The sequence below is a fragment of the Antedon bifida genome, chromosome 4 (genome assembly GCF_963402885.1).
Source record: "Antedon bifida chromosome 4, ecAntBifi1.1, whole genome shotgun sequence".
In the NCBI taxonomy this organism is placed as follows: domain Eukaryota; kingdom Metazoa; phylum Echinodermata; class Crinoidea; order Comatulida; family Antedonidae; genus Antedon; species Antedon bifida.
In genome coordinates this window covers 27,030,496-27,044,381 of record NC_136229.1, presented here as the reverse complement: position 1 = coordinate 27,044,381, position 13,886 = coordinate 27,030,496, and the positions used below count along the sequence as shown (strand labels likewise).

At 35.1% G+C, this 13,886-nt stretch overlaps 2 protein-coding genes across 3 annotated transcripts in view; both read left to right on the top strand.

Annotated features, from left to right (window-relative positions):
* LOC144839837 (dolichyl-diphosphooligosaccharide--protein glycosyltransferase subunit STT3A) overlaps positions 1-10,689 on the top strand; it is a 32,887-nt gene extending 22,198 nt beyond the window's left edge. The window contains exons 1-15 of one of the 2 annotated variants that reach the window (XM_078695379.1): positions 181-248; positions 1,003-1,134; positions 1,744-1,926; positions 2,163-2,308; positions 2,787-2,984; positions 3,387-3,578; positions 3,991-4,147; positions 4,636-4,788; positions 5,306-5,388; positions 5,645-5,806; positions 6,121-6,309; positions 6,461-6,577; positions 7,366-7,468; positions 8,240-8,428; positions 9,333-10,689. In XM_078695379.1, the coding sequence (XP_078551505.1) occupies positions 1,023-1,134; positions 1,744-1,926; positions 2,163-2,308; positions 2,787-2,984; positions 3,387-3,578; positions 3,991-4,147; positions 4,636-4,788; positions 5,306-5,388; positions 5,645-5,806; positions 6,121-6,309; positions 6,461-6,577; positions 7,366-7,468; positions 8,240-8,428; positions 9,333-9,478 (2,130 nt within the window). In that variant the 5' untranslated portion in view covers positions 181-248; positions 1,003-1,022 and the 3' untranslated portion in view covers positions 9,479-10,689. Of the gene's footprint in view, positions 1-180; positions 249-1,002; positions 1,135-1,743; positions 1,927-2,162; positions 2,309-2,786; positions 2,985-3,386; positions 3,579-3,990; positions 4,148-4,635; positions 4,789-5,305; positions 5,389-5,644; positions 5,807-6,120; positions 6,310-6,460; positions 6,578-7,365; positions 7,469-8,239; positions 8,429-9,332 lie in introns of those variants that run through there. The other variant, XM_078695380.1, reaches the window with a different exon arrangement.
* Positions 10,690-11,063: 374 nt separating this feature from the next.
* Positions 11,064-13,468, top strand: LOC144839849 (uncharacterized). The gene is made up of 3 exons (XM_078695410.1): positions 11,064-11,203; positions 11,649-12,566; positions 12,709-13,468. The coding sequence occupies exons 1-3, from the start codon at positions 11,142-11,144 to the stop codon at positions 12,854-12,856; spliced, it is 1,128 nt and encodes a 375-aa protein (XP_078551536.1). The 5' UTR covers positions 11,064-11,141; the 3' UTR covers positions 12,857-13,468.
* Positions 13,469-13,886: the final 418 nt, after the last annotated feature.

Sequence of the window (13,886 nt, the reverse complement as noted above, 5' to 3'; positions counted from 1 at the left end):
ATCTATATTCATTTGAATAACTAAAAGTCCCTGTCATACTAAATAACCCACCTTTTTAAACAGTTACTGTAAATCGTGTACAGTCGGAATAAATCGTAAACAGTTCGGGTATTCAAGATATCTATCTCATTCACTTACAATCGGTGTTCGGATTTATTCGGAAACTGTCGGATTTATAATGGCTGCGCCCAGGTGTCGTCGTGTACATTAGTCAACCGTATGTGTACCCTCTTTGCACCGGTCCCTAGGTAAGTAATGAGGCTTGTGTTTTCGAGTTTAAAAAATGTAAATTTTGAAATTGATTGACATAAACAAATCAAAGTTTTACTATGAATTGGTATTCTTTAATTGTTTATGTATTCATTTACCTTCTAATTTCTTTAATCATAATTAATGTTTTTACAAAATCCATGAATAAAAACGAATCGGTGCTGCCGCGACGCTCTAGCTAGCTAGGCCTAGCTAGGGTAGCCTGTAGTTGTAGGCCGAATAAAGCATAAACCACGTAAGCATCAGTACCCTGGATGGGATGGATGGGCCTAGGCCTAAATAGTTTTAGGTTGCATTTAGGTAGAACCACCTGCCTCTAGACTAGGAGCAGTAGGTTTAACAGAAAAGGAGCTAATTAATAATAATAAATTATTAATTTAGTCAAGTCGCCCCATCCATGATCCATCGCAAAGTCGCCACTCCTTAAAGGTTAAATAGTTTACAAAACAAGTGCGTAAGATTACGCAAAGATATTTTTGCGCAATTTGAACACAAAATAATATGGAACGTGTAGGCAAAAAATGGAGAGCCCCGTTTGTAGTCTCAGGTCGCACTACATCGGGGCGACTTGACTGGATCCCATATCATATCCCAGCCAGGTCCATAAAAACATATTTAGATAAAATAATAATTTATTTTAGGCCTAGCTAGCCTAGTTCAGTTTCTGTATATACTGTAGTAGTAGGTACTGTATACTCATTCATACTATGAATCATTGTTTTATTTTTATAGATTGAATAAAGCATACTTTGATGATGGCAGTGGCTGCAGGATACAAACCCCCAGGTTTCTTAGGTCGGATGGCCTATGAGAAACAGGAGACTCTATTAAAATTGTTTATCCTTGTGTCATGTATGATCTTATGTAAGTTCTTGGTCAATTAAGGACACCCTCAGTAAATAGTGCGTTCAACTCTCCCAATACCGGACTCTCTGAAGTCCAGTAACACTTTCAGAACTTACAAATTCTTTTCACTGTGGCTATCCTTGAATCGTAAAGTCCAATTTACACAGACGCGTAACTGTAAGCAGAAAACAAGCAGATATACATGGTTTTCCGCTTACCATTACCACGCATCTGTGTAAATTGGCATTTAGGTATCCAACTGATTGACATTAATTGCGCATACGCATTGATCGTTGTATTATTGCTAGTCTTAAGGATAGCCACTTTGAATTATTTTTTACCAGATCAAGGTTGTTTGGTATTGGACGAGTTGATTTTATTGATAGATGCTCTGAATGCAAAACAATGCTTCTTACTTATTTAGAATAGTAGCAGTACAGTACTTTTTAATTTTTTTTATTGCCTAAAATAGAGGGCAGCAGATACACACTAGAAACAAATTCAATAATACCGCTATTGCTAGTTTAATTTTGATTTATCAATGTTTGTTATTTTCATTTGCTGAAATATTCCATCTTTAAATTTTCATTTTAGGTTTGTTAATTTATATTCCTTTTTTTTTTTCAGCTTTTGCAACTCGTCTGTTTTCTGTATTGCGATTTGAAAGCGTTATTCACGAGTTTGATCCGTACTTTAATTATCGTACAACTCGCTTCCTTGCCGAGGAAGGTTTCTATAGCTTTCATAATTGGTTTGATGATAGAGCATGGTATCCTCTTGGACGTATTATTGGAGGAACTATCTATCCAGGTAAGTTGAAACATGGGGCACTATGAAAAAGCTTTTTTTGGTGTAAAGATATCCCTCATTAAAATTCATCCCCTCCAATTCTACCTATCACATTATAGTATATATATACTTTTAAACTGCCTTTCATTGTGAATGTTTGATGGTAAACAGGATAGAAATGAATACTTCTTAATAAACATCTGAATATATAATAAGAAAGTAGAATTGTAAAGTATTAATTTCCTTTTTCCCCTTAGGATTGATGGTAACGTCGGCTATTATTTACCATTTGCTCAATTTCCTGCACATCACCATTGAGGTCCGCAATGTATGTGTCTTTTTGGCGCCATTTTTCTCCTCATTGACTACTCTGGTGACGTACCATCTCACAAAAGAACTTAAAGTAAGTCTTTATTATCAATTATGTACCATGATCTGGAACAGCCTCTCTCCTCCTTCCCACCTCATCTCCCAGAACATGTGAAACCAACATTTAGATATTCCTATCTACCCATACAATAGAATAGTAGAAGTAGAACCTCTATTCTGGACCCAATGGGCTGCATAAGGATTGACCGACCATAGTTTTGACTAATATCTTCACTAGTATGTTTCATGTGAAAGTGTACCCTTAACAGGGTGTCCCAAAGGAGGTGTTCTACAGTATTGTATGTATTAGGAGCTACTTAAGTCTAGTGGGTGAAAGGTATGAAAAAAATGGATAAAAAACTAGCTACTTTTACGTATCTAGTGTTTTCTTTGGTGGGTACTGAGGTGAAATTAAGCTGGGCATTGAATTACCCTTTTGGCCAGACGGAGTTCTTCCTCAGCCAGCACAGTCGTTACATTTAGAGACTAAAATTATAAATTCTTTCTCGTAGGATACAAGTGCTGGCCTTGTTGCAGCAGCCATGATATCCATTGTTCCTGGCTACATCTCTCGATCTGTAGCAGGCTCCTACGATAACGAAGGAATTGCCATTTTCTGCATGCTTTTGACCTACGCCCTCTGGATCAAGTCCGTCAAAACTGGCTCCATCTTCTGGGCTAGCTTGTGTGCCATTGCATACTTTTACATGGTAGGATTTACTTTCAATTTGAGTGATGAATGGTACAATTGAGCTGCTAATATACAGTTTCGTATATGCAGTACTCTATAGATCTCAGGCCTAAGAAAAGTTTTCATCATGTTTTACTGGAAACCGATGACATTTGAATTAGGCCCTCTACGGTTGTTAGCAGTGCAGCACACCTAACTTACACTGTATGTACATGAGACAAACAACATTGCATCCCCATATTAAAGATAAAACAATGAGAGTAAAGCACCTTGCCTAAGGATACAACCAATATAGCACAGACAGGCTTGAACCCACGCCTCTCACATGATACCAATTATCACTCTATTTATCCGTATTAATCCATATTAACTCTTATAACTTTCTAACAATTCCTAATTGTACATTCATTATAATTTACAGGTATCATCATGGGGAGGATATGTCTTCCTGGTCAACTTAATCCCTATCCATGTCTTTGGCTTGATGGTCACCGGTCGATTCTCCCATAGGGTCTACCTGGCCTACTGTACATTTTACTGTCTTGGAACAATCCTATCCATGCAGATTTCTTTCGTTGGATTTCAACCAGTGCAGTCCAGCGAACATATGGCTGTAAGTATTACCAAGTTAAATTTTGTATAAGCTAGCCAGTCAATTGAATAGTATTCAAATAATGAATGTTGGATGGTGAGAATATTTCATGAGTTGAAAGATTTGTTCTATTCAACCTTTCCTGGTGTTTTATGTGTGCAGCCTTTTCCTTGAATTTAATTCAGTTTTTAACATTTCTTAAGGTCTGTCTACACTATCAATCTAGTTTGACAAAAAAAGTATGATATGCCCAAATATGGTAGTGATATGGCATCATCATTGCTTTAGGATTGTTATTGTAATAAAATTGTGTATCATGTATTTGTCATATTTAGATGTTTGTTGTAATGCAATTGTAAACAAAAATACAAGAAACAAAGAAAACAAACATAATTGTTGGTAATAATCATATTTTCTCCCCTTTTTTTCCTAGGCCTTTGGTGTTTTTGGATTGTGCCAGATATATGCTCTGACTGACTACCTTCGTGCCAATCTTAGTGAGCAGTATTTTTCAATTCTCTTCCGAAGTGTTCTCATCATGGTAACGTCTGTCGTGGCTGCAGTTGCTGCTGTACTATCATGGACTGGCAGTATCCTTTTCGTTTTTTAATTAATTTATTTTTTAATTTCATATGCCAATTACAGGATTGATAAACTATTTTAAAATTTGATCATGCTTATAAACTAAGTCTCATTTGAGAGAGTGGAGTTGAAAGAGTCGTGAGTTACAACCCTGGGACTAGGTCAGGATTAAACCCTGGGCCTTGGGATTGGAAGGCAAGCATGTTAACCAGCAAGCTACAGCTCCACTACTACATTTACAAGATCCCAGGCAGGCACCCAGGCACTATACTATATCACACTTTTTATGTTAAGCTCTGTCTACACTATCAATCTTGACAAAAAAAAGTGTGATGTGCCTAAATATGTAGTGATTTGACATCATCATGTCCATATAAACATAAATAAATCACACATAAAGTTTAATAGTGTATACAGAGCATTAGATTTCAATCTCTAAATATTTTTATATTCTATGTTATAATTGATTGTAATATCCTTAACCAAATCTCTTCAGAAATTTCTCCATGGACTGGACGTTTCTACTCCCTTTTGGATCCATCTTACGCCAAGAACAATATTCCCATTATCGCTTCCGTTTCTGAACATCAACCGACCACGTGGAGCTCATACTACTTTGATTTACAACTACATGTCTTCATGTTTCCAGGTATAAGCCCATAATTTCTATAAAATATGATTCATAGGATAATAGAGTATTTCTACATTTGAAAATCTTTCTTTATTACTGATACATAATTCCCCAGTATGTTCATTCTCCATGTGAGGTTACTGCTTGGAATTTCTTTTTAATTTCTGAACTATAATCATTTTCTAAGCTTGAGATTGCGCCAATGCATTTTGTGCTGTTAAAGGGAAGTGTGTATGTCGTATGTATGTAAATTGCAAGAACAATCAATTTTGCATAGGAAAATAATATTGTTATTACAAATAGTTACAGAGTTAGTTGTAAGTCATTGAAAATTAGGTTCTATAGTACCATAAGGTGCGGGGGAGCTTATTTCATTAGGCTTGTTCTGCTTCAACGCTCTGTCAACAAATAAGTGTGGTTATCAATATTTTTGCAAAGATTTATATTTTGTTTTGATTTTATTTTGATAAATAAGAGCATTGTTTTACTGACATTTCATGAATTTTGACAGCAAAAATATATCTTTTTCTTACAGTTGGTATGTACTACTGCTTCTCCAAGCTGACTGATGCTAATATATTTATCATTTTGTATGGAATAACCAGTCTTTATTTCTCTGTAAGTACCAATACTTATCTACACTATCAAACTAGTTTGCCAAAAAAAGTGTCCAAATATAGTATCAAATTTGTGTCTATCACTATTTTATTATTGTACCATGGCAACCTTAAAATTTAACATGTTTATGAACAATTTATGAAAGTCTACAATAAGTGCTTTTTGTTGAAGTTTATTCTATTTTATTGGACTCATAATTTTGTTGATTCTAGGTTGAAAAAGTTATATAATAGGTCTTTCTTTTTTTTTATCTCAGGGTGTGATGGTACGTCTTATGTTGGTATTGGCACCGGTAATGTGCATCCTATCTGGTATTGGAATCTCGTCCGTTTTAACAACTTACATGAAGAACTTGGACATATCAAGAAAGGATAAGAAGACTAAGAAAACTGACTCAAGTTATCCAATCAGAAATGAGGTTAGAGTTCAATGCAATTCATCTTACATTTCACCTTTCCCTGACAAATCGTCACTTTCCACACTAAGACTTGCAGGTTTTCCTTTGGAATAATTAAAATGTTTTGCTATTATATATTTATTTTTAATGTAGTTTTTGTTATTGTTTTAAGCTCTGTCTCTACTATCAAACTTTATGTTTATGATCACGATGTAATATCACCATATTTGGGCACATCATTTGTCAAACTATTTTGATAGTGTAGACAGAGCTTAAGAAAAAAAATGGACATATTATTATTATTTTTACCAATACTATATTTTCCTATATTTCAGGTTGCAACAGCTGTTATCCTACTAGTAACGTTCTTTCTAATTACCTACACATTCCACTGTACCTGGGTGACATCAGAGGCTTACTCGTCGCCCTCTATTGTGCTATCAGCTCGTGCCGGTGATGGTGGACGTATTATTTTCGATGACTTCAGGGAAGCTTACTATTGGTTACGACAAAACACTCCAGAAGTAAGCAAATTGAAATTTAATGTTTTTGAACTCTAGTTTTCGTGCACACTTTTGCCCTTTCACCTCGTTCAGTCTTGACTGCTGAGGATAGTAGCGAGCGCTACTTAATTAGTTATTAGTAATTTGAAATCGTAAATATTATCATTTTCAGGATGCCAAGATCATGTCGTGGTGGGATTACGGGTATCAGATAACGGCAATGGCGAATCGGACAATATTAGTTGACAATAATACGTGGAATAACACGCACATATCAAGAGTCGGACAGGTTAGTTTGAGTTAGTTAAATGTCATGATGCATTCTATTTTTTTGCATATTTCTATTGCTATTTACAAAGGTAGTAATCTCGAACTGTGTAGACACAAAATTTGATACTATATAAAGTATATGCATAAAGCTCTGTCTACACTATCAAACTAGTTTGACAAAACAAGTGTGATGTAACCAAATATGGCAGTGATATGCCCAAATATGGTAGTGATATGCCCAAATATGGTAGTGATATGCCCAAACATGGTAGTGATATGCCCAAACATGGTAGTGGTATGCCCAAACATGGTAGTGATATGCCCAAACATGGTAGTGATATGCCCAAACATGTCATATATGGGCACATCACATTTTTTTTGTCACATAAAGTTTGATGGTTAGACAGAGCTTTAGGCTGTATAGAAAGTTTGTGAAAGAGGGTCTTGTTCAAAAAAGAAAAGTGACACCAAACTGGATTTGAACCCAAGAATGTGGTACTTGTAGGCAGTATCATCATGGCCATCATGCTAAAAAACAAAATTTACAGATATGGTATAGCACCCTCTATAGAACAAATTTCACTGCGTCATAACATAAATTAGAGCAAGAACAAGCAACAAAAGTTCTTGATATACTAACTGTTCTAAAAGTTTATGCATTTAATATTTTGTTCTTTCATCTTTATTTAATTATTCCTGACTATATTTTATTATTACAGTTACCCTCAGCACATAATATCATCCTAATTAACGTCTTCTTTTATGTGTTACGATCAATAATGCTGATACTTTAATTTATTTTATTAGGCCATGGCATCGCCTGAAGACAAAGCGTACGAGATAATGAGAGAGCTTGATGTTGACTATGTATTAGTTATCTTTGGTGGATTGACTGGATATTCATCAGATGGTATGTTGTATAATATAATAATAATAATAATAATAATATCCTGGATTTATATAGTGCCTAATGTTGTGAAACCTCTAAGCGCTGAACATTATTACCCTGGTCATTTTTTGCATCAAACACGTATGGAAACATACTCCCATAATGCAGCTAGTAATCAGCTCAAAGTTGTGTCTTGATCTAACCGGGTATCCATTTATACACCTGGGTGGAGAGAGGCCTAAGGATACAAGCAATGCGACAGAGTTGGATTCGAACCGCAAACTCACAATCAGTAGTCCAACACACTGCGCCACACATCCTTACGTATATTATTAAAAAAAGGAAAAAAACTACTCAATTTTCAAGCAAAATGATTCTTGAGCCAATGTGATAAAAAAGGTTTTTTTTTATGTCCACTTCTTTATTGTAGTCGGTTGTGTCTCCCAACTCTGACTGCTTGATACAATTGGCAATTGTACCATAGTTTGAAAACTGCATATACTCAATCGATTTTTTCTTTTCGATTTTGTCTTTTATTTTTTCATTGGATTAAGAATATTCAGTAGAATTACATCAAAGTTAACCAAGACTATTCGTATTCGTTTATCTCTATTTATATTTATTTTTAAATCCAAAGGCAAATTACTGAAAAAAGATAATGCTGTAGATATCAGTGGCTAGATCTCAATGGGAAAACAAATAGAATAAGCAAAAGCTAAATAAAAATGAATTTAAAAAGCCAGAAAGAAATTTCAGGGCTATCAAATAACAATCAATTATTATTATTTGTAGATATTAATAAGTTTTTGTGGATGGTCCGTATTGGAGGCAGTACTGACCGTGGCGCTCACATCAAAGAGAACGATTACTACACACCTCAAGGAGAATTCAGAATTGATAAAGAGGGTTCCCCAACCCTGCTTAACTGCCTTATGTATAAAATGTGTTATTACAGATTCGGTGAGGTCTACACCGAAGGAAGTAAGTAATTGTTTTAAATCAAGAAAACCATGTCTGCTTTAGTCCAGTAGATGAGACAAAATCATTTGACCCCAATAAACTATTTTGTATTTTTAAAATAGGCTTTTATGGGTCACATGTTTTTGTGTGGTTGTTAGGACAACATAACAGTAAAGGCCAACAGGTAGATTTTGGAGATAAATTCCATCTGAAAACTGGAAAGTCTCCTAAGCCAGAATTTTCTTAAGCTTCCTAATTATTTCCGATTGTGGAAAAACACATTCTAGAATTTGGAAAAAAAAACATTTTGACTGTTTATACTAATAATCCATTATACAGTAGAATCCCATCTTTTTTGTACACCCCTATTAACTTTCCTCTGAAACGAATGCAGGGAAATATATGTTTTAAAACAATGGCAAACTTCTAATTTGTGCACACTTTTATGAAGGGTACACTTTGTTGAGTCCTGACGGTGTCCCCTTAATAGGTGTTTTACAGTGTAACAAAATAGGTAAAGCAACTAGGGTTTATTTAAGGTTGGTTCACACTTGGGGCACCACAAGGATGTAAGCTCACTGTAAGTAATTTGACCAATCCGAATTGTTGTCTGTGATTGGCTAGCTCACTTGAATTGCCTCTACGTTGTTGCATTGCCTATAAAGCTTGGTTCCCACTTGCGACGCAACGTAATGCAACCTATGCAACAAGCCTGCAATGTTTGCCGCACTGTTGCTTTGTCGGTTCCCACTTGTGATTACGCAATACAGCACTTTGCGTCGATATGTCCTTGCGTGGGAACCACGTTTTAAGTGGAAACCAGAGTCTACTATAGACAGGAGCATTTTCTCTAATACAGTCGGCAAACTAGCCTAGGCCTCAATGACTTTTTATAATAATATTACTTCATTCGTTATCTCAACAGATAAACCCACTGGATATGATCGTGTTAGAAATGCAGAAATTGGTAATAAAGATTTTGAGTTGGATGTTCTTGAAGAAGCATACACAACAGAGCACTGGCTTGTTAGGATTTACCAAGTTAAAGATTTAGAAAATCGTGGAATTTAATTATTGATTACTTTTTCGATATTTTTTTTTCTTGTATTTCATTTGAATTAATTTTGAATGTATGGATACATTTGTTGTATTTTTCTTAATCTTTTTTGTGTATTTTCTACAATTTTTCTCGCGTATTACGGCCAAGGGAAATACATTATATATGGTTCTCATCAGCACCTAAAATACTACTTGTACCAGTGTAGGATTTTTATCTTTTGTCCCCTGATTTTAATTACTTGCGCAAACTTGTCGCATCCTCCCAAGGTCGACAGGTCGTTTATATGTGGTAGCGTAGCTAGACTTGGCTCCTGTAAAGCTCTGTCTACTCTATCAAACTAGTTTTACAAAAGTCTAATGTGCCCAAATATCGTAGTGATATAACATCATCACGTCTATATAGGGGCACACCACATTTTTTTGTCGCATATACTTTGATAGTGTAGACAAAGCTTTAGGTCTATGCTTTTACATGGACATTACATAAAGTAAATGTTTTGTGTAAATATATTAAGAAAAGAATGACAATATCAACAGATTTTGATTTTTTGTTTTCAACCTTTGTATTTATTTCTTGACAAAAAAAAGTTGAAAATAAGCATTTTAGGTGGAGGGCGAAATTTCGCACTGAGGCAACTGATGAAAACCATAAAATTTATTTTGCATGGCCTAAACCAAGACTTAGTATTTAAATATTGACATCGCATTAAGTAAAAGCATTCACATGAATACAGTGTACACAGGGCTGTAGCCAGCATGAGACAGATAAGCCACTCGCCCCAATTCCCCAGTAAAAATTGTCATATTTTATATAAATAATTATATTTAAGCATCTTTGCCTCATCTGTTTTTAACCTCTCGCTACGGCCTCACTACTTCATTCTGAAGTTCAAAATATATAAATACAATTGACAAAATTTAAATACTTGTGGGTGTTAATAATAATTCTAAGCACAACATATACAAATTAAAACTACAAGACGTTCTTGTGAACACAACATACAAAGTAAATGTACTTTTGCAGTCCCATAAATTGGTCATTTTGTAAAATGATTTTTTTTCTTTCTTTAGTTGTTGTTATTGAATATAATTTTCAATGTACTTAATTTCTATTAAATTTGCATCAATAAACTCATCGTTACGTGAGATACATAAGATGCATTGTGAAGTGTATAATGTACAATGCTCTCAAGATATATGAATAAAACATAGAGAGAAAATTACTGATCTTGAATTTTCATTGCTACAAACAGCACTTTAGAACACACTTTATACTGTACTATGAAACTAACTTGTTTTAATTACAGTAGTTGTTACTAAAACATAAAAGTTTGATAATGATAAATTTAGTATGATTACTAGATTGTGATACAGGTAAAAGCAAACATTAAAATACAATCATTGTTATTATAAAAATGTCACCATAAATGAACAGAGTTCAAAATAAATTCGAATTTAGTTTTGATTGTCTTATAGAGGAAAAATTATTTTTCAGAGTTTTTCCAAAGACCTTTTTTAAATTAGCGGCGCGCACAGCAGCACATACACGTTTTTTTTTATGTTGTTGAGCGATAGATGGCGACAAACATGCAGTAAAGTGTGTAAAAAAATGCCGAGTTGTTAATGTTTACATTTTAATTATGAACATTTTAAAGACATAGTTAGTGAAAAAAACATGATGTTGAATAGAAATCCAGACAAAGACTTTGTTTTACATGGTACATCAACGCCACTAAGGTACACTTGCATTTCTAATTATGTCAATTTAGGCAGCCAAACATAACCATCTCTAGGCCTACGCCGCGGCTTAGTTACGACTGTTGCCACGGACGCGGAGCTTGTTCCCCAAGTATTTAGCTGAACTACTACTAGGCCTAGACTAAACGGAATTATAAAGGACTGGCCATTTATCAATAACAATGCTAAATGTGTACACCCTCATAGTTAGTGACTTATGTTATTGATTATTCGATTGATATTAATATTATTAATGTCTAATGAATATTATTAGCTTTATTAGTTAGGGGCCTAGCCTAGGCCTAGCTAGGCCCTGGCTAATTTATAGTAGGGTATAATATACATTAGCTAGCTACAGTATAGGGCCTTATAAAAAGTTAGTTGTAGAGCAAGGAAATTGATTTATTTCTAATTTTCGTAATATTTATGATTGTTCTCTTTATAGAAAAGAAAATTCAAGACAATACCAGACTAACTCTGAGCGGACCTTGAGTACAAGTAACTTATCGCAATCAGCAATACTCACTGGATTGCGCAATGGGATGTTGAGTCGCTCATCTGGAAAGTATTCAACGTATGATACTCAACAATTGAATGATAGTGTCAGCAGTATTCTAAAAAAGAGTAGTCTTAAGCCAGGTAGACGGAGACAAACTGGAGAACTCTCCCTGGACCTGCAGAGTTTGAATAGCAGCTTGAACAAGAGCTTGAACAAAAGTGTGAGTTTCACAGAGCATCAGTCTCATGCTCACCACAAAGCTGAAGCAGACAGTGACGAAGAAAGTTTAACAGCTTTCGAGAACGAGCTACAACGACTTATCGATAGCGATTTACAAGAAAATGACGAGTACGAGAAAAAGAAGTATCAAACCAGCAATATCCCAAAATCTCAATGGTATATCGATCCTGTACATCTGAAGGATGACATGGAGTTTCCTGTCTTTGAATCCCTCGGAGTAAGTATGAAGTCGGTATCACCACATTCAAGGACTGCCGGAATGTTGGGAACTGAACTTGCTCAGCACCGGATTAATTCTGCGATTGTGCAAGACTCTAACACTCGTCAGTACTTTCCTCCGACGTCACAATCCACTCTGAGAAGCACTGTAAGTAGACCACTGTCGGAGAATGGAAGGTCAAGAAATTACTTATCAAAAAGTGCTCAACCAGTAACAAAAGCAACGTCGGATTATAATTATCTTGTAGCTTCACAGCGCTTTGTCGATGGGGAAGAGATCGTTTCTCCTTACCGTTATGAACTTGCTAAGTTAAGAATGGAACGGTTGCGTCTTGAAGAAGACAGAATCTTGGAATCTAAAAGACAAGATGAACTGGAACGGATAAGAGGTCCGCAACCTAAATGGTTAGTTTGAATTGGTTGGAAATATTTCAGCTAAACAAATTTTTTTTCAAATGAATAATTTATTCTTCTATCAATGTATATTTTAGTATTTGTCGTGAAATTATTTAACAGTCATACTATAGTGTATTACTTTTTTTTACAGGTATGAGCTGAAAACCCCTCAATTTTGCTATGAAGCTCACAAGAACAATGGCCTTCTGAAGAGTCAAGATGAATGGCAAAATCTACTGGACTATCGGCAATCACTAATTAAGTCATCTAAACTCTTTCAAGACTCATTACATCAATGAAAAGAAATTCTAGGCCTAGAACACTGATTCCCTTTTGGTAAAAAAAAGTCTTAGACCTACCAGTACTAGAGACATTCAAGATACTGCACAAATTACCCTAGGAGCTTATCCAGACCTGACCATAACAAGACTACCTTGAACCTCTGTTAAAGATATATTGTCCCCCTGAAAAGATGTTTTTTTTTTTTAATTATGCTATTCTAATGTCAACATAGTTGTTTACTTTGACCAAAAATTCATGCATCTGAAAAAAAATATTTACCTAAAAAACTGTAATTGAAAGCAAAATATAGTCAAATTGTCTGTAAGAAAATGAGTTTTTGGTTATATTTAACCGTTTATTTTGTCTTTTTATATGTGAAATCATTCGTTTTTAACGCAAAGACGTATGCGCAACGCAAGCGATTTGACCAATGACAAGCGTTAGTTCGGCTAATCACCGCCGTGTCGTGATTGGCCAAAGTACTTGCGTTGCGCTTACATCCTCGGTGTTGCGTCTTAAGCGTGGTTCCTACTAGAGACGCAACGCAAGGATGCGAGTTGACCAATGACGAGCCACTGTTCGAATAATCCATCGCTTGTGATTGGTCAAATCACTTACGTTGCGTTACGTCCTTGCGTCGCTAGTGAGAACCACGCTTTAGTAGGAACCAAGCTTGAGTACTAGGCCTACGATAGGTAAGTAATACTGTATATAATTCTAGTAATTTATTGATGATGCAAATGTCTGTAAATCAGTAAAATATTTGCGTTAGCCTACACAGGCATTATGTGTTTGTAAACCACAATTAAAGTTGAGTTTGAGAATATTGTTATAGTGTATATCATCACATTTAAGATTGTAGGCCTGACTATAATCTGGATCAATTAATTCGTTGCAAACATGGAAACTATGACCTGTTTTCCACCACACCACGTCGAACATTTCTGAATTCTGATTAGTTGCTCAATTTAACACGTTACAAAAAGTAGAAGAAAATATGAATACACATGCCCAGAAGAAGTCAAACGCTTTTGATGCGAAAATAAA

What these genes read in the sequence shown, in the direction of transcription:
- LOC144839849 (XM_078695410.1), top strand. Translation starts at nt 11,142, where the DNA reads ATGATGTTGAATAGAAATCCAGACAAAGACTTTGTTTTACATGGTACA. An exon ending in GGTACATCAACGCCACTAAG is followed by an intron (nt 11,204 to 11,648) that starts GTACACTTGCAT and finishes TTCTCTTTATAG; the next exon opens with AAAAGAAAATTCAAGACAAT. An exon ending in AGAGGTCCGCAACCTAAATG is followed by an intron (nt 12,567 to 12,708) that starts GTTAGTTTGAAT and finishes TTTTTTTTACAG; the next exon opens with GTATGAGCTGAAAACCCCTC.